This window comes from Zeus faber (assembly GCF_960531495.2).
Source record: "Zeus faber genome assembly, chromosome: 5".
Lineage (NCBI taxonomy): Eukaryota > Metazoa > Chordata > Actinopteri > Zeiformes > Zeidae > Zeus > Zeus faber.
In genome coordinates, this window is record NC_137192.1 from 10,460,337 (window position 1) to 10,480,094 (window position 19,758).

A 19,758-nucleotide genomic window follows, 5' to 3' on the forward strand; every position below is an offset into this window, starting at 1 on the left:
TGTATGTTGTTCAGCACGGCATCCCAAAGTAAGACAACACTGTGCTGTGTCCTTGAGATAGATCCCCACACAAAAAAGCACCCCACCCTCTGAAATAGTCCCCCATCCCCATCTCATCCCAACCCACCAACCGCTGTATTCCAGCTTTTTTGTCGCTGCACAGATAGAGTGGCATTAATGAAGGTATAAATTACAGAGGGCTAAATCCTGCTGAGTAATCCATTTGGCAAACATGCAAACAACAATAAGTGTGCGGCAGTAGCCGCTTGCTTGCGCGGCCTGGCCCACCAGCCATGCCTGGTGCTTAAACACAGCCAGAGCACTGCAGGAACACAGGCGGCTGGGGCTCTCTGCCGGCCTCTTTATGCGGGGGATTTCACAATTCTACCCATTTCTAAGGATGAGTACAACACAGAGCATGTGGGATGGATAGGAGTAGGGCTGCATTGACAAAATGAAATAGCACAACAACGTTTTGATGAATAGGTTGATATTGATAATTTGACAATATTTGGGTGAATGACCAAAGATATTTACACACAAGAAGTATTTTTAAACATAATCATTGGTAATGTGGATGTTATGAGCTGCAGGTTATGTTGATCATGTTACAGTGTTTGGAGTAGTCCATTAAAGAATACATACATATTTTCAAGCTGTTTTTGTACAAAATCTTATTGCCATGCCAGGAAGTTACAGCTGCTAATAGATACATCAAATGTGGACTGTAGGTAAGCGTGCCCCATGTCAATCTGACATTACAGGTGCTGCTCTTTTCAATGGAATGCCAGGTATTCAGATGGCCGGTTTCATGTGCTACTAGCCCACATGCACTAATTTGTTGATTTTAGGAGTTGACAAGCTCAAAGAGCTGAGCTCATCAAGTCACAGCCCCTGGCAACATGCCAATGATTTAATGACTAGTGACTGACACACACGCGCGCGCGCACGCGCGCGCGCACGCACTCACAGACACACAGACACACACACACACACACACACACACACACACACATCGCTTAAGCACACCGCCACAGCATCAAATCAAACAAAGAAGCTTGTTGTTGAAAGTTGTTTCCCATTTAGATTGCAACGTATATATATTTTTCGCAGGGCTTTATTTGATCTTATATTTTATTGATCTTATTTTTAATTTTACCAAATTTTCTATTTGTATTATTGTAAAACATTTTTAAATTATATATATATATCGGCCCTTTCTGTGATTCTGTGACGTCAGGTCCCGGCGTCAGCGTGGCGGCCGGGCTCAGCTCAGACCTCCCGCCAATTATTTTCAGTCACTCACACACGCACACGCACGCACTCAGACACACGTACGTAGACACAGGCGCACACGCACACAAATGTGTGTGTGAATATTAAACATAACAAATACAAAATAATATATATTTTTATGTTGTTCTTATATTTATTATAATGATGTTGTTATAAACGTACATTAATTTCCTATCCATGTGTTCGCATTGAACATACTAAAATAAGTAATTAAACCATCTATTAGAATTTTATGAAGTATTGTTTTTTATAACTAAAGCATGCCTGGCAACACCCTAAACAAAGCGACAGTATGTCTGAGGTGAGTTTTGACATGAGCTGTCTGAGGGCCCTGAGACAGACTCCATAATGACTACCAATTGGTTTTCACCCTATAGGTAAGGCCCTGACGCCCATCTATCACAAGATGATAAAAGGGGCGCCATTGGTATGTAAACCACGTTTGATCACTCTAACTCTGAGACAAAACCTCTGTTTTTACAAGAGGAATGTACTGCTACTAATTAAAGACAATTAGGCGCTCGCAACAATGGGCACAATTTCAGGGTCATAATTCGGCCCCTCCTCTGTTGGTTTATAGAGAAAAGCTGAAAACAATGTTTATTTACATAACAGCACCATGTGAAAGACTTGTAATGACTGTTATTATTATCGTGCACGACCAGGGAATTACGTTGTTTTTGGGAAGGGAAAAAAAAATACAAATACAATCAAGATAAAAGAATTCAAATGTCCAAGATACAGCTCAAGTGGTTGTGTCTGGATTTCTAATTTCGTTTCTCATAAATCTCATGTTGCCGCGACACGAAAAGATGAACAGCACTGTGTGTGTGTGTGTGTGTGTGTGTGTGTGCGTGTGCGTGTGCGTGTGCGTGTGTGTGTGTGTGTGTGTATGCGTGTCTGTGTGTGTGTATGTGTGTGTGTGTGTGTTTATTATCAAACTATATATAAATATATATATACTCGACTGTCTTTAGTAACCTGTAAGAAAGAAAGAAAGAAAGAAAGAAAGAAAGAAAGAAAGAAAGAAAGAAAGAAAGAAAGAAAGAAAGAAAGAAAGGAAGCTCATCCGGGACAAATGCTCAGTCAATGCGAGCTTCGGCAGCGGGGGGAAAAAGAGCTCAGAGAAATCACACTGCTGATTGATAAGTCTTTTCGTTCTTGCGACGCGTGGAAATTACTGTTTCAAACGGCAACGTAAAGCGAGCACGGACGCGCGGGCCAATTGTCACAGGGTACGCCCTGTGGTTGGCTGACGGGCTGTCACGTGTGACTGAGACCCCGCCCCCAGCCCGCTTAATATGGGAATTTACTAGCGCGCAGCCACATTTCATTAATGAGCGGATCGCAGCCTCGCAGACCCGGCTCGTATTTGCTGTTGTCCTCCTCTGAACAGTTGATCGAGGAGACGTTTTTTTTTTCTTTTTCTTTTCTTTCTTTCTTTCATGGACTATACAGGAATATACTCGTAGGACGCCGAGGGTATTGTGACATGTACGTTTAAGCGTGCTTATATGTTGCGTGATCGTTTCTTGTGAGGAAAGAAAGTTGATCTCAAGGTGATCGCCGGCTCGTTCATTAAACAGACATAACGTACCGTGTAGAAACGATGACGTATGCGGTGTTTTCCTTCCCCTGAAAAACGGGGAGTCGCGTCGTATTGACTTAAATACATAGAGAAATAAATAATACAACGATTTTCTCTTTTCTCTTTGCAGGTAGACAGGTCAAGTGCTCCACGGATTCAGTCAGCAAGCCAACACGGAACTATAAAGGTTGGGATCTGACTTAAAAAAATAAACATCTTGGACCGTGGAGGTGTAACACAGCGACAAACACACACGCGCGCACGCACACGCGCGCGCACACACACACACACACACACACACACACACACACACACACACACACACACACGACCACAGCCTCAACCAGGGGGAGGAGACGGTATCATCCGCACCATGGAAGTCGCGGCGGCGGACCAGTCCCGGTGGATGGCGCATCACCACGCCGTGCTGAACGGCCAGCACCCGGACTCCCACCACCACGGCCTGGGACACAACTACATGGAGCCCATGGCGCCGCTGTTGCCCCAGGACGAGGTGGACATGTTCCTGAACCACTTGGACTCTCCGGGGAACCCTTACTACTCCAACTCCCGGGCGCGGGTCACGTACAGCCAAGCGCACGGTAAAGAAGCCCCCGCACGGCCCTGCGGTACTTTTCTAAATATAATTATTATGCATGTTATTGTGACTATAATTTAGGCTTTGCTGTTAGTCGTCCCGGATGACAGTATGATTAACGGCTGATAATGATCAGGAAGCTGCGTGATAATGATGCATGTTGTTTTTTTTGTTATTTTTGTTGTTGTTTGTTTTTTTTTTGGTATCGAAATAGTTGATATCGCCGTTTCATGTCCATTCTGGCGGCACTGGGGTTGAATCATGAGAAAAAAATCCAGCAGATGACAGTGAGAGGAAAGGGAAGTATGTCATTTAACCCCTCTGGATGGGGCAGGGGGTTCTGGAGAGAGAGAGAGGGAGAGAGAGAGAGAGAGACTTCCCGGATATAAAATAAAAACCGCAAATTCACTAATAACAATCTGTAGTCCGAAGGCAGCAGCCGAGCTTCGCTGAGTGGTAATCACTTTTTATTTTTGGTCCGCCTTATCTAACTTTTAAAAACGCTGTCTCGTTGTTTATTGTCACTCGCGGCGCTAGAACTGGGATCTTTGGCGTGAGAAAATATTTCTGTTTTAGGGTAATCGGATCGCAATCCGCGTAATTAAAAAAAAATTATATAAGCATTTATACAAATCAAAATACCTAATGTCGGACGTAGTAAGCTTGGATTACTCAACAGGTGAGATTAAATATTTTATTTATGTAGCCTATTTCCAGCAATTTGAATGAAGTATCTATCTATCTATCTATCTATCTATCTATCTATCTATCTATCTATCTATCTATCTATCTATCTATCTATCTATCTATCTATCTATCTATCTATCTATCTATCTATCCATCTTTGTTGCGGGATGCGCTGTGGTGTGCATGGAAGAATATGTTAAACAGTTGAGTAATAAGAGTAATTTAAACTTTGAAACACATATTATTTTTTGATTTTTCAGCTCGCCTAGCTGGGAACCAGGTTTGCCGACCGCACCTCATCCACAGCCCCGGCATTCCGTGGCTGGACCCGGGCAAGGCCGCCCTGTCCGCAGCCCACCACCACAACGCATGGGCGGTCAGCCACTTCAGCAAGCCCGGCCTGCACCCGGCCAACTCCGGCTACACCTGCACCAGCGCCGGCGGCGGCGGCACCACGGTGTCCTCCCACTCCAGCCCGCACCTCTACAGCTTCCCCCCGACGCCGCCGAAGGACGTGTCCCCGGACCCGGGCCCCACTTCCCCGACCTCCACCAGGATGGACGAGAAGGACGCGATCAAGTACCAAATGCCGCTAACGGGCTCCCTCACTGACGGCATGAAGATGGAGAGCTGCAGTCCTCTGCGCAGCAGCCTGGCCTCCATGAACGCCCAGACCCCGGCTACGCACCACCCGATCCCCACCTACCCCACGTATCCGCTCCCGGCGCCCCATGAGTACAGCGGCAGCCTGTTCCACCCGGGCAGCCTGCTGGGCGGGTCCACCTCCAGCTTCACTCCCAAGTGTAAAAACAAGGCCAGGTCGTGCTCCGGTGAGTCCTATAACACTCACGCATTAAAAAGTGGTTTGCTTTATATGTGCTTTCTGTAAATTCAAACTAAAAAAAAATGGACAGTTCACTCTCCGCTTGCAGTGTAGGCTTATCATTAGTGTTTCACCACAAATTGTTGGAAACATTTCTCCATAACAGGTTTTTCAATTATATATCGCTGCCCCATCACACACAAGCTCAGTCAATCTGAGAGCAGGAAATTACTGGAGAAATCACTTTTAAGTAAATGGGCAAACGTGGGATGAAGTAACAATATATGGTCGTAAATAATTTAGCAATTTATAGGCGTTTTAAAAAAATCAGTTTTATTTTTTTCATGGCAAAAGGAACACCACAATACGATACATAGCGCCCTGGAAATTGTATTGAAAAATCGGATAATTTCTAGTTTCTCACTTCGATTACTTTGCACTTTAACTGTCACCAAGTGCCTTTTATTTGAATAATTTATAAATGTATTGATTTATCAATTCAACTATATTGTTTTTTTTAAACCAGGGACATCATGGTCCTGGTATGGGTGCACAGGCTATTATTTTCTGCCTCGTGTTTTCTTTTAACGTGGCCTTTAGTGCAGCAGTCACGACGCCCTGGCTCCTGCCACATCCTGTAAACCCTCAAGTGGACAAATCACGACCTCCACCCTCCACCCCCGCCCCCACCCACCCACCGCTCTCCTCAACAAAGCAGGCGTCGGGACGCGCCACCACGGGCAACAGAGCCCTGCTGTTTGTGTGTTTAGGCATGGCCTTGGTCCACTACTTTAAAGTGGAGCAAGGCTTCCAATTCCTGAGACAGAATAATTAATAATAATAAAACATTAAGATAAAAATAATTATTTTCTAGGATGTACAATTCATTAAAGCAGTCGGTTAAAGCTCTATTATTCTGGTGAAATAAGGGAAAATACAATTGGAAAGAAGAAAAAAAAAGCAGAAAAGTAGAAAGTATAATGCAATCAGCTCTTTGGGGGTAGCACTTGAATTTATTTAGATAAGGGGGAGACTCACCCAGAATTTGCAAAATTCCAATTCCAAATGGTGATTTGAATTTGCATAAATATAAACAAGAATAAAGCAACAGAGGAAAATATACTGATTGGATGGTCCTACATGTATTTACATAATTATCGTTATATTTTACCATTTTTTCATATATTTTCCCAGGTCTATAGATAATGCACTCACATTTAAAATAAGTCGACCAGGCTTTGACTAAATCAGGAATACCATTATATCAGTAACCACATTGAAAGGGCTTTTACTATTGGAGTGGTTGTCCAGTGTCAGAAACAGGTGATTGATTTTTGTATAAAATGCCATAAAGGCATTTGGACTGTCAGCACATACCTTGCCGAACTTACTGTCCTTTCCCGTTGAACTTATCCCAAACACATCTCCTCGCTTGCCACCTTTATCCAAAAGACTTCATTTCCACCGACGATCCCTATTCCAAACCCCTTCAGTGCCTGTTGCTTTATCTATTAGGTCATCTTCCTCTTAAGTAATCAAAAGGAAAACAGAAATACAATATGGTGGTCATTGCTGGCACATATTTGGGCTCATAACGATGATTCAATTATGTCGTTTCTTTCAACATTACTGGCCCTGCAAAACATTAGGAGGGAGTTCAACTCAGCAAGCACTTCAAAAGGAGCGTAGCCATTGTTCAGGCCTGATTTCATTGTCGAGGTAGGGTGGGACTGCGGGTGTCGCTGACATTATAATAGGAATAATAAGGCGATGCTCTGGGGAGACAGGGTATACATGAATTAAGAGAGTCGGTCGGTCGAGCAACAGGTTTTTTGAAGTCCAACCTGATCGGGGGCTCAGACTATGGTGGAATGCTCAGTGCTTTTTGAGCGATCTATGGTTGAGAATTTGGCTGTGGGGGGGCGGGGGCTGAGTCAGAGTGTTTGCAGCAGCCTGGTATAGCAAGCCCTGGTTGTTTGTTGTTGTTTAAAATGAAAACAAACCCGTTCAAAACCACCACGTTGACTTGAGTGTCGCTTCAATATTAATAAGAGCAGCGCTGAAGGACAAACCCGCACACAATCTTTTGATCAGTGGCTGTAACAATGTCCGGCACATTTAATACCACCACCACCACCCACTTATGTTTCCTTCTGGTGCCCACTAAGCTGATGAATAATGGAGGACTAATTTGATGGTGCATCTCCTTCATCCTGTTGGACACCTCTGGACATGTTCTGGCTGTTTCTGGCCTCCTAGCTCTGGCTCCAGTTACATAGCGGTGTCCAATGTGACGATCCAAACTGCCACAAAGCAGTACAAACACACATACTCATACATCATACAGGGTGACGTGTTTATTATGAATTCAAGTTGCATGCAATATGTCGGTATTTAAGTCATGGTACTTTGATGGAAAGTGAATTTTTTAATTATATAAAGTTCCCTTTGTCTTCCCCCCCCTGAATTCTATGCAGAGGGCCGAGAGTGTGTCAACTGTGGAGCCACCTCGACTCCCCTGTGGCGACGGGATGGTACGGGCCACTACCTATGCAATGCCTGTGGACTGTACCATAAGATGAACGGCCAGAACCGACCTCTTATTAAGCCCAAGCGACGACTGGTGAGTCCCCATTCTCCCTTGCTCTCTCCATCGTTTGGTAGAGTGAAAAGGCAACCGAATATGAGCACAAAGCAGATGCCGGCAGTACAATTCCAGGAAAGTTATATTTTCCCTATGATCTTCCTGGAATTGTTTGTCCCTCTCACCCCCCGATGATCCCCCTCCACGGCCTGTTACAATACTGCTACTATTGCCATTGTTCCTGCTATCATTATTGCTCTTACCTCTGATACTGTTACTGATACCAATGCCCATGCTGCTTTAGTTAACACCACGCTCGAGTAAATGACCAGAATCACAGACTAAAGCTCTATCGATGTTGACCCACAGCATCACTCCTCCATGGGTATTGGGGGTCAATATATGATCAAATTTGGGATAATCCATCCCGTTTATTTTCCATATTATAACTAAACTATTTAATTAACTACAAAATATAATAATAACCCAAATAAAAAAATGTAATGATTATAAAAATTATAAAACAAACAATTAAATAATAATACTCATAATTGATTATAGACACTAGCATAAAAATGTATGAAGTCAGACAAATTATTTACCTTTTATTACACTTTTGTAATGGCTTTTTTTTTACTACAATATAGAGATTAAATCTGTGTCAAAAACATATACATGTTACTTATAACAACAACAGCAACAATAATAATAATGATATTATTAATAATAACAATAATAAAAATAATATTAATAAAAATAAAAATTATAATGACAATAATAATAATAATAATAATTATTATTATTATTCTAATTATAAAAGCATTATTTATAGGTCCAATATAGGCTATTTGCATAAAGCATATATATTTTTAAATAGATTCAAAATAAAAATGTATGTTGAGTCTCTGAAGTAGATTTCATGAATGAGAATAAAAATCAATCAAGGTCATTGAAATAGAGATAATGAAAAGGAAACGTCATTAGTCGTTTTCGGTCGGTGAAGAAGGCGTCTGGTAAAAAAAAAAAAAGGGGGGGGGGGGCTCTTTTTCTTTCAATTAGGCCGACATTCCAATATCTTCCAGCCGATTCTCACCAACCGCCGGTGCATCGAGCGATATATAATGGAAAATCGGAAGAAGATGGGGGCATTCAAATTGAATTAGAGGTGTTTTTTCTTCATGCTTTCACTATAGTCACCGCATGAAAAGTCAATTTATTTTATATATACATATATATATATATATATTTTTTTTTTTTCCACGAGTGTAGCTGTAGTGGCTGTGGCTCCACATTTCCAGCTCGAGTGTTTTCAGAGTTTTTATTCTAAGGGCATCCAGTTGTTTCCTATCCGGATATCTGCCCGGGCCCGATAAGGAAGCCAGGCTCCGGGTGTTTCCTCCGCCGAGCCCCGGCAGACCAGACTCTGACATATACTGTAAAGAGATTATCACAACACTGTAGGAGCCAGTTATGTGTGAAGAGAGGGAAGGTACGGGGAGGGGAGGGTGGCTGCAGGGACTGGAAAATAAATGGATTCATGTTCTTCTCTTGTTTGTCACGCTCCGTGGGCAACTGCACAATATTTCTGTAGCTCTCTTTTATGCCGCACTTTGCATAATAATGACCGTGCAGTGTTGTTATGTTCAAAGTTGGCAGTGAATACACCTGAAATTAATTAAAGGGAAAAGGACTTAATGCTGCTTGCATTGTAAACGGCCCGAGGGTTATTGCATGTAAAGCTAATGTTTCTTATTATGTGTGAAGAATTGATCCGTAATGGACACAAAAGCACATTGCCAGACAGGGCACCGCGGACTGGTTTCCGTGGATCGCAGTGGGAGTGGGGTGGGGGTTATTGTAAGGCAGCATTATAAGCCATTAATGTATTACTGTAGGCGCTCACCGGCTTATTTCTAAAGACCCCATGACACAGAAAAATGCATTTCCAGTCTTGTTTCCCCTTCATGAGCATCTCATTTGCAGATGTTTAACGCGGTGTCTCTCTAGAAATTCACAAACGTCTTTTTGTGCTTGAAAAAAATCTCTTTCCGACAAATCTAAGAATTTTAGAGAACAAAAAAAGGAGCACACATTTTTAAGCTCTATTGATCATCAGTCAACCGCCCCCCTCACCTCCCGCACAATACCGCGTAGCGTCTCACGTGGAAATACGTCGCGGAGGTGCGCTCCTTGCGTGGGCTTGATAATAATCGTCTCCGCCTCAGAAACGGGGGGACCGAAAACAAAGAATTCTTCAGAGAAAAAAAACAAACAAACAAACAAAAAAAAAAACCCCAACCACGTTATTTGCTTGAATTGGAAAATGTGATCATGGACGTCGGGTCTTAATCAGTGTATGGTGCTGCTATTAATTCAATAGAGATGTTAAACTAATTTCACTATTCCAATTGGGGCTGGCTTTGATGCCCTTCTGGAGATTATTGTGCGGTCAAAGTGTATCTGCGCAAAAGCATAAACAAAAGCCTTCTTCCTGTCGGCATCATCGAAAGGTCGACGTTCTTGCAAATATATAGACCAATAACTAGACCCTGTAAGAGCTCAAAAACAGGAAGGCTACTACAAAACTGAATTTATAAATGCGCCAGCCCACTGAAGACTACTAAATTACTGACTGCTATTGAGTATTTATTTCCTAATTGCACACTGTACATGCATATACATATTTCATTACATATATATACATTTTCTTTCTTATTTCTTGTTTTTTCTTTCTTTTTATAATAATTATCATAATCATAATAACAATAATAATAATAATAATAATAATAATAATAAAACAAAAACAATAATAATAATAATAATAATAATAATAATAATAATTAGGATTATAATTTATTCATGTATTAGTATGTTGCACAGCCTCTTGAGTTTTCCCTTTTATCATTTCACTGCACTGTACATGTATGGCTGCATGTGACAAATGAAGAATTGTAATTCATTTCAATATTTAATCTAAATGGTCACGGCATTTAACATCAGAAATCGTATTAGAGTCAAGTTGCTGACCTTTAGCAATGAGCAAATGCTTTCATTCAGCGGTTCTCAACATAGGGTCCAGGGACCTTCAAGAGGTCCCACGAGGTCCCCAGCAAAATTATGAACGGTTAAAATTAGACCCTTATTTCATTGACATGAGTTGTAGCTCCATTAGAGAATGTATAATAATGACTGTTTTGATCACAGTTTTACTGTTATTTCCCCAACTAGAGTATAGACGGCTATGTCATTTTATAAATCATATCTAACAATAAAAATCAAATCAAATGGGGCCTGTGGTCTGATGCATATCAAATTGAGATTTGATGATATATGATGATATGAAAATGTTGAGTATTAATGTTTTAATTCTTGATGCATTTCTCTTCCCCTGCAGTCCGCTGCTAGACGTGCAGGCACCTGCTGTGCAAACTGCCAGACCACCACCACCACCCTCTGGAGGCGCAACGGCAACGGAGACCCCGTCTGCAACGCCTGCGGCCTGTACTACAAGCTGCACAACGTAAGCACCTCGAACACAGTAACTGGTCTAGTGGGCGGACAGTTCGTATCGATTTAGTAGCATGGAAACCGAGACTATGGATGCAAAGCCTGCTTACCCTGTCAAGCAGAACCCACCGGTCGTTTTCTCCCTTTTATTAATCCATCGTCGCTTCAATGGGGGGCGGTACTCCCTGGAGAGGCTGGAGGGTGGGACTGTCATTCAACATAACGGCGTCAGTTACATTGATGCGAGTTTGTCTGAAAGTGGCCCTTTCAGCTCTGGCGTGGCTTCCGTCGCCATGTATTCATATTGATTGTGAGAATTCTATTTGGGTTGAAGTTAGACAAAAGCCCCTAAAAGAGTCCCTTGCCTTTGCCTTATAATGTGGCCATATAACTAAATCACCATTTTAATGTCTGAAGCAGTTTTATGCTACTGAAGTGAAAATTGCGTGGAAAACTTTATTGGCAACTATATCTGTGTGATGTTAATATTGTAAAGTAAATGCTTTTTAGATATTCTGTTCAAACGAATGACAGGTTATGCAACCTAATAAAAAGCCATCTGCACCCAATGTAAAGTTGTCTAGCTTGTCTGTAGCTCATTTTCCGCTTTCTTGTAGGTCAACAGACCCCTGACCATGAAGAAGGAAGGCATCCAGACACGCAACCGCAAAATGTCCAGCAAATCCAAGAGAAGCAAGCGGGTGGGGGACACCTTTGACGAGTTATCCAAGTGCATGCATGACAAGGTCTCTCCCTTTGGCAGCGCACCGGGCCTCACCAGCCACATGACCCACATGGGTCACCTGCCCCCTTTCAGCCACTCCGGACATATGCTGCCCACCCCCACTCCCATCCACCCCTCCTTTGGCCACCCCCACCACACCAACCGCTCGCCGGTTTGGGGCGAGCCACACTGAGGGGCGTCCACCTCGCACCCGTGACTCTTCCATCGGCCGTCGCGTTGCTACCGGACACAATGTGCATCTGCCAAACTGAGCTGATAAGCGACTTTATGTACAGCGGTTGAATGTGGTGGACTCTCAGCTGGACGAGACATTTAGACTGTGGGCCGCGGCCAATCGGATCCACGTAGAGACGGACACGGAGAGCCACGCATTACGGGACTCTCCGAGCCAGTGCTGAGGGGGGAGCGACGGAGACTGTGATTCCCTCGAGTGACTGACACCTGCTGGAATGGAGCGAATGAAGACATCTTCTTATTGTCGTTATTGCTTATTTTCTACTAAGTCACTTTGGTACCCACCTCTCTTCGACCTGTAACGGGAGACTCACAGCAGGTCTCAAAAGAACCACTCTGTTAACCTCCTGCCCCATCTCATCGTTTACTGAGATATACGCACCCTCTCCATTTACCCGCTATTGTCTATACAGTGGCTGTGGACAGACCCGCTGATTGTTCAGCATCGGGAACGACCCTTTAGTTTCCTTGACCGACCACTCCAGAACCCCACCCACCCAGAAAACTGCAGCTCCCCTTCACATGCTGGATTGTACGTCCTCCACTACGGTCACCTGGTTTTAATAATGGACTTTTATGGAAGAAAAGATGCAAGTAAATAGAGTGTTTATAAATGCTTAATTACTATTATTGTTGTTATATTTGATGTTATAATTATTGCTACGATAATTTATTTTCACTCTTAAGGCTTTCATCAAAGGCACACGGAAATTGTTAGAATTTAATTTCATGTTTTTTATGTAAAGAGAAACACTGACCTATCTTAGAGGAATTGTTGACCCTGAGCTGTACATTTTTATCATTTTTTCCATCTCACAAAAAAATAAAGGAAATAAAGTTTAATACTGAAAAATTTTGCCTCTGCAGTCTCGCTCTGTTTTAGGTACAAACACACACACACACACACACACACACACACACACACACACACACACACACACACACACACACACACAAACACATAACGCGCGCGTGGACCATCAGATCAAACTCTAGGTTTAACGAAGAGTTCCTTATTGTTAAATTCCGAACTGATATCAGATGTATCAAGGGAAAGCTGTATGATCTCTCAAGCGTGGAAATGCTTTGGTCGGAGCCCCTCCCCTCCCTGTGATGCGGGGCGGCTCAGAGAAGGCCCCTTTGTGGAGCTCAGGCCCCAGGCCCCGGCCCACTGTGCCCCAGACAGCAGGCTCCACAGCCGGGGTTAGCCAATGGCTTCTAAGACACAACAAGTCGCTGCCACAAATTCATGCACGTGGAGAAACCCAATCACCCATACGAATCGAGCATTTCTCATTTCCACTTTCTCATCGACAAACAAACAAATAAGCAACAAACCAAAACACATTGGTAGAGCATGCCGCCGTCAACCCGCCAACGTGGAGATACCAGGAATCAGAACGGTTCTTAGAAAGCACTGTTTCCGTGTGGCTTGTTCTATTTCTCCCTTTCCCTCACCTCCCCGAGTTTTTTTCTCGGAGCCTCCATCTTCATCTTGGCTGCGGTGGCGGGAGTGAGAGGAAGGACAGCAGGTCTTTAGCGGTAGAGAGAAGAGGAAGGAAAGGCAATCAGGCGACCCGTGAGCAAACACGTGGGGGGCTGTTTAGATCCCTCGCAAACAGATGTGCACACAGCTGAGGATGTCAGGAAGCAGGCTTTGACTCTCTCTCTCTCCAGCCGTCATTCTCTTTTCTCTCTCTCTGTCTACCCCAGTCTCCTTTTGTCTTTTTCCTTTCTTTTTCACTCTCTCTGGTGACACATTATTTAGCTATTTTGCACTATTTTTCCCTTGCACTGAACAACCCGCCCATTTGAACTGTTACAGTCAAACACAGATACTCAGGAGACTGTGAAGGCAGCCAGCCACTAATGAGGCTGCTCGATTAGGGCCAATTTCAGGTCATCATCCCCAGCGTTCGTGTTGCAAACCATACATTTTTAGCTCAAATGAACTACCAACCCCTCCCTGAACCCGCCACTCTCTTTACATCTGTTGCAGTTGTCTGGAGTCTGATTTGCTGGGTCGCTGACTGTTGAATTTGGTGAAAGGAGTTAGACTTTGAGGGGCCCTGGTTTTGGTAACCATAGATCGCTGGAGCAATATTTTATTTTGTCCCTGTCATGTCGTTGCAATGATATTCGCTGGTAACATCGGAACTGGGAGCGGTGACGCAGAGACAGCATCTGAGTGGCCCTTGTCAGATTGTGTGTGTGTGTGTGTGTGTGTTGCGTCGGTGTTGGTGGGGAGTTGGAATCCCCCGGTCTTCTGTCGGAACACCAGTGAGAAATAGAAAGCCCCCCTTCCAATGAGTCCAGCCATCTGCGTGTAGCACAGCATTGTGGCTGCTGTGCTTGGGGACGCCGCTGGGCTGCACGCAGGCCGTGGCTCTGCTGGGCCGTGTGTGCTGCTGCAGCCAGTGAGCCTGTGTGGCTGCTCTTGGCCGGGCTCCCAGAGAGAGAGAGAGAGAGAGAGAGAGAGAGAGAGAGACAGAGAGAGAGAGAGGCGGGGAGCAAGGGCCAGCGCTCCTCAATGAGGCCCTCAAGAGGGAAAGAGCGCCCTCACAAAAATAATACAGCGCTCTGCCAGGCCGTCGGCTCCCAGAACTGTTCCTGCCCTCAGCACATGTATATATACACACACACAGACGCATACATGTGCACACAGATAGGGGGTAGAGTGTTTGAAAAGCTACTGTCTTATAAGAAGGGACAGTGATGTGTGAGTGTCCAAGTGCATAAGTAGTGTGTGTGTGTGTGTGTGTGTGTGTGTGTGTGTGTGTGTGTGTGTGTGTGTGTGGCGCATCTAATCTCCACTTCACTCAGGAAGCCTGAATGGGCATAAGGTACTTGGCACCACATTAAGTGCACTTGGTTTAGCGCCCCTCTTAAGTTGAGTGGCTGCTTGACCCACCATTTGGCTAGTTCACGTGTGCCGTATTTATGTATCCGCGCTTTTCTGTACGCTTTACCTGCCAGCTCAAGCCTCGCTAGATCAGATGCAAAATCAAAGCGAAAATAAAAATCTTGTCAAACGAGACAGTACTTTCTAACTTAGATGGAGCGTTGTTACAGGGGCTATAAAACAGGATATCAGTATCTCCACTGATCGGTTGGATTGTTGTTCCTTTGTCCATAGAAGTCGAAGAGGGAGGAGATCTCTTCAGACTGGCCTGTGAGGGCGAACCAGGGTGGCCACTTGGATCAGAGCACTGAGAGGTTTACGACTTTAACCTGCAACTCAGTGATTTAACTCACCCCCAAACACACACACACACACACACACACACACACACACACACACACACACACACACACGCAAACAACAACCCCAAGACGCCCCCACCCTGGTCCTTAACAATGCTCCCCACCCCTGCTTCGCTCGCTGAGGTCTGCATATCCCATCTCTCCACCCTCCCCAACACACAGTCACACTCTCCCACTCTTTCCTTGTCTCCCCATCCGCCCTCAAGTATTTGTTTTTCCAACCAATTGAGTTAACAAAATCAAAAGGTACGTTGGCCATCCCCTCACAAAGTGGAGTAAGAGAGAGGGAGAGACAGAACAAGAAAGAGAGATGTGGAAGATGAAAGGCAGCGGAGCACAGTTCAGACGCGGGTCTCTGTGTGTGTGTGTGTGTGTGTGTGTGTGTGTGTGTGTGTGTGTGTGTGTGTGTGTGTGTGTGTGTGTGTGTGTGTGTGTGTGTGTGTGTGTGTGTATGTGTGTGTGTGTGTGTGTGTGTGTGTTGTCATAGGGGGTTGACCTTTGCACTGGCCTCACTGAAAAAACATCCCCCCTTCCTCAGCTCCCTAGAAGGATATTAAGGCTGTAGGAGAGAGAGTGAGTATATCAGACTATATTTAGTGAAGAAAAAACGCAGCGTGTGTATTCAAGCTTGTGCTGTGTATCCAAAACAAATGCAACACGGTTCCAGGTGTTGTATTCCTCTGGGACAGATGTACGGGCTTACAGAATTCCACGGGTTAAGTTCAAGGGCGTCGATAACCCGCGGCGGCCAAAAACTTGTGCGAAACCGAGGAACTAACCTGATGTTAGGTGATGATGTGGCATTTTAGGCTGTTTCCAACAGTTTGAAATGTTGTGGTTACCGAGTCATAGTGATCATTATGAGGAAGGCATCGCAAAGTGAACTTCCCTTATCCAAAGTCCGCGAGAATTTGATAGAAATACTGTATGCATTTGACATTTGACAGTGTCACAGCGCGGCAACAGGAAAAAGGTGGGGCACCTTTTGCGTTTAATAGAACACCTAGGGGTACGACATTCACGGAACAAGCGACAGATATACAATTTGACAGTTTCACAACCCCCTTAACAACTCCCCAATCAATGAACCATATCCGTGTTACTGATGATATGATCAGTGATGCTTTGACAGTATTTTCCACCGCTCGCAGAGAAGACGGGTGACAGGAGATTATCAGCGATGACCTCCTACCACAGGAAATGACAGCTGCCCTGACCTGCTGAAACTTATAATCTTTACCGGGGGATCTTTTAAATGTCAACAATTTGTTACGGGAAGCAGTACATTTTGCACTTTTAATACCGAGAAAGCCAGACTTTGGTGGGCTGCTGATACACGGATACACGGCAAGATTAGCTGAGTCCCAATGCAAAGTTAAAAAAAAAACAAAAAACTGGAAGTGAGTAGTTCAAACAGGAAATACTTATCCTCAGCAATTAGGACCTATTAGCCTACAAGATCATAAAAGTTTGACGAAGATGGTAGAAAGAGATTTATTTCCCCTGGATACATTCAAAGGGAGTTCAGCTTGACCTTCTCTTGTGTTGTAGAGCTATGTATGAACATATGAAGAACAACATTGATCAACTCTTCTGCCATGATTTGCATGAAAGTAGAGAAGTGAAACAAAATGGGAGAGTGTTTCATATCATCTAGTAGTGGTTGAAAGGCGACTTATTGCCACAGCTTGTGGTTTCTAAAAAAAAGACTCCATAACTAGGGTATACAAATATTGAAAGAGATTGCGAGCCCGTGGAGATGCCGCTCTTTGGACTTGCTGTGCTGTACCCTATTCGATATCTGTAACACCTCACTCCCTCTGCAGATGGAGGTGGTAGTGCTGTCCTAATGTGAGTGGATTATTTTGTTTGCGCATAACCCCTGCTGAAATGAGGCAGGCACAAGATCCAGACGCAGTTTGGCTCCCCTCTGCAATTCAAACAGGGGCTGTGGTGAATTAGCATCATCTGTCATTTGAGTGTCGTTCTTATTCCATTCATGCATTGTGTCTTAGTGCAGCTGAGTGGTGTAATCTGGTGGAAGACTCGCTGTTGCAAGCATACAGGTGCAGACATACACGCAGAACACCACTCCCCAGATCCGGCCCCGAAAACCAGGTCAGCCTCCCCTCACTTGGGACAAGGAGCATTCAGGATGTTCACCTGAGACAGGTAGTGTTCGATCTCATTTGTGCTGCTTTTCTGCAGCGCTGAGCCCCCACCCCCCCCCCCCCCACCTGCTCTGACAGACAAATTCATCCCCCACTGTCTGAGGGGACAAATGAGTCCATTCATCTACAAGCTCCCATTGACAAACAAGCAGGTGAGTACAGTACTAATGCCTGGCAGGGCTCAGGGGAATGGGCGTCTGGATCTGCCGTGCCCTTCCTCACCCACAGAATGTCCTTGCACCATTCCAATCCCACAGCCTCTCTCCCCCACCCGCCCGCTTTCACTGGCAGGTAACTGGAGAGTTGGGGGGGGTTATAGGCTCTATAGTGGCCCGTATCCAGGGCTGAGAGGATGGGACCCAGGTGCCTGCCCCCTGGATGGATCCTCTCTTCTCCCACAGGGACTGATGACCAGACAGAGAAAGGGAAGACTGGTCAGTGGAAGCCCGCAGAGGCCATCTCACACCTGGCTCTGTCTGCCAAGTTATTCAGCTCCTTATTGTGGCGGTGGTTACCTGGCAGATTAGGTGACAAACTTGCTCTGTGGCTTTTCCTGTATTGAGTTTTAGGCCTCCTCCAATCTCAGATTTGGGGAATTGGACTGGAAAAAGCCATAACTTGTAACTTCACTCACATAATGATGTGACTGAAGCATTTAAGATGCCTAGCTAGATAGGGGGGTGGGGGGGTAAAGGAAGTATCTTACAATATGGGAATATCTAGGGCCTAGTTACTGTATTGCTGTGTCATACTGTTGTATACTGTACTTTATATCTCCATACATACTTTATTCACATGCACTTTACTGCAGATATCTGTAAATATAAATATACCTATAGGCTATCAAATAGCCTATGTTTTGGGCCGTTATAGCGCATTTTTCCTTGTCTGTAAATATGCCACGACCATGTAAAATAATTACTGGACCCCATGACTCCCATGAGATGGCAGCCCAAACCATTCCCAAGAGTGGAGAATCACCACGAGCGAGACAAAAAACATAAACAAACAAAAACAGGTATATTGAAAAACATAAACATAGAAACATCAGACGACAACATGAATCCACAAAACATAATTTAGTCCAGGAAAATTGGAACAGCAATTGGGCACGTGGCCTCTTCTTGTGATGGCTGCCGCAGTAAAGGAGGTAGAAAAGGAGAAGGATGTAACCAGGAGGGTATTCGGAGGTGTGTTCGAAGCAGGTGCTGGTGGTGTGTGTGCCTGTGACGAGTCTGCCTGTGTGTGTGTGTGTGTGTGTGTGTGTGTGTGTGTGTGTGTGTGTGTGTGTGTGTGTGTGTATGTGTGTGTGTGTGTGTGTGTGTGTGTGTGTGTGTGTGTGTGTGTGTGTGTGTGTGTGTGAGTGTGTGTGTCTGCTGGTGAGTGCATGGTAGTTGTACCAATTGGTTCTGGTGTAGATTTGTATTTTATCGTAGTGCTTCCAAGCAGCGGAAAAGGCCCGAAGCCACCCCTGAGTCCCGCAACCGTATAGACACTCCACAACTGCAGGAAAGCCCTGAGCACCCTGCCCTGCAGCCACAGAAGACCCCCTAGCCCCCAGAGAAGCCAGGAGCTCCCGGAGCAACACCACGCACAGTCCTGAGGAGCATAAACTACTTTCACTTATTGTTTCTGCGTGGTGCAGCCATCTTGGATTTTGAGGTCGGTGTTGGTGAGGGTCCTCCGACTTTCCGAGTCGGAAATCCAACTTCAGGGGCCGTTCCTGTTTAAATTTACAACTGGGAACTCGCAAATTCGAACTTCCCAGTCCAAATGGAACGCAGTATAAGACACTCACAAGTGCTCAGTAACGGCCCGCTCAAAGGTGATGCCCGCCAATCTGCAACCGGCCAGATGCCCCACCCGGCCACAAGCCCCGAATGCCCACCCATGTAGCCGAGAGTGCATGGTGCAGGACACCCTAGCAAAGCCATACTCACGACGGCGAGCAGCTTCCAAGTGGTGGTCTCCGCAGCCCTGCCGGGTTGCGCCCCCAGCCCAGAAACCCCAATCTGTGCTGTTGGTAAATGCAGTTAAAATTGCAGGGTGCAGGAGGGAGAGTCATCCAGGCATGTTGAACCCGAATCACCCACGCCCCTCCTGCCCTGCAAACCCTGGTCTGGTGGTGTTTTGTTAGGCCTATTGTGTGGTCTATGTACTGGGAGAGATGGGGAAGAAAAACCAAATCAACGCAGGTGTAGGCCGGGCCGCGGCTACGCGGACACCCAGCGACCAAGCCCACAGCGACCAGCCACAGCCAC

The 19,758-nt window shown here is 45.0% G+C and overlaps 1 protein-coding gene across 1 annotated transcript; it reads left to right on the forward strand.

Moving 5' to 3' along the window:
* Positions 1 to 2,756: 2,756 nt before the first annotated feature.
* gata2a (GATA binding protein 2a) lies at positions 2,757 to 12,873 on the forward strand. Its single transcript, XM_080001553.1, has 6 exons — positions 2,757 to 2,790; positions 3,015 to 3,486; positions 4,430 to 4,999; positions 7,458 to 7,615; positions 10,971 to 11,096; positions 11,701 to 12,873. Exons 2-6 carry the CDS (start codon positions 3,258 to 3,260, stop codon positions 11,998 to 12,000), a joined length of 1,383 nt encoding a protein of 460 aa, XP_079857679.1. The 5' UTR covers positions 2,757 to 2,790; positions 3,015 to 3,257; the 3' UTR covers positions 12,001 to 12,873.
* Positions 12,874 to 19,758: the final 6,885 nt, after the last annotated feature.

Excerpts from the sequence above, each read along its gene's own strand:
- gata2a (XM_080001553.1), top strand. The coding sequence starts at position 3,258 with ATGGAAGTCGCGGCGGCGGACCAGTCCCGGTGGATGGCGCATCACCAC. Across the intron at positions 3,487-4,429 it reads CACGTACAGCCAAGCGCACG|CTCGCCTAGCTGGGAACCAG; the intron begins GTAAAGAAGCCC and ends TTGATTTTTCAG. Across the intron at positions 5,000-7,457 it reads CAAGGCCAGGTCGTGCTCCG|AATTCTATGCAGAGGGCCGA; the intron begins GTGAGTCCTATA and ends TTCCCCCCCCTG.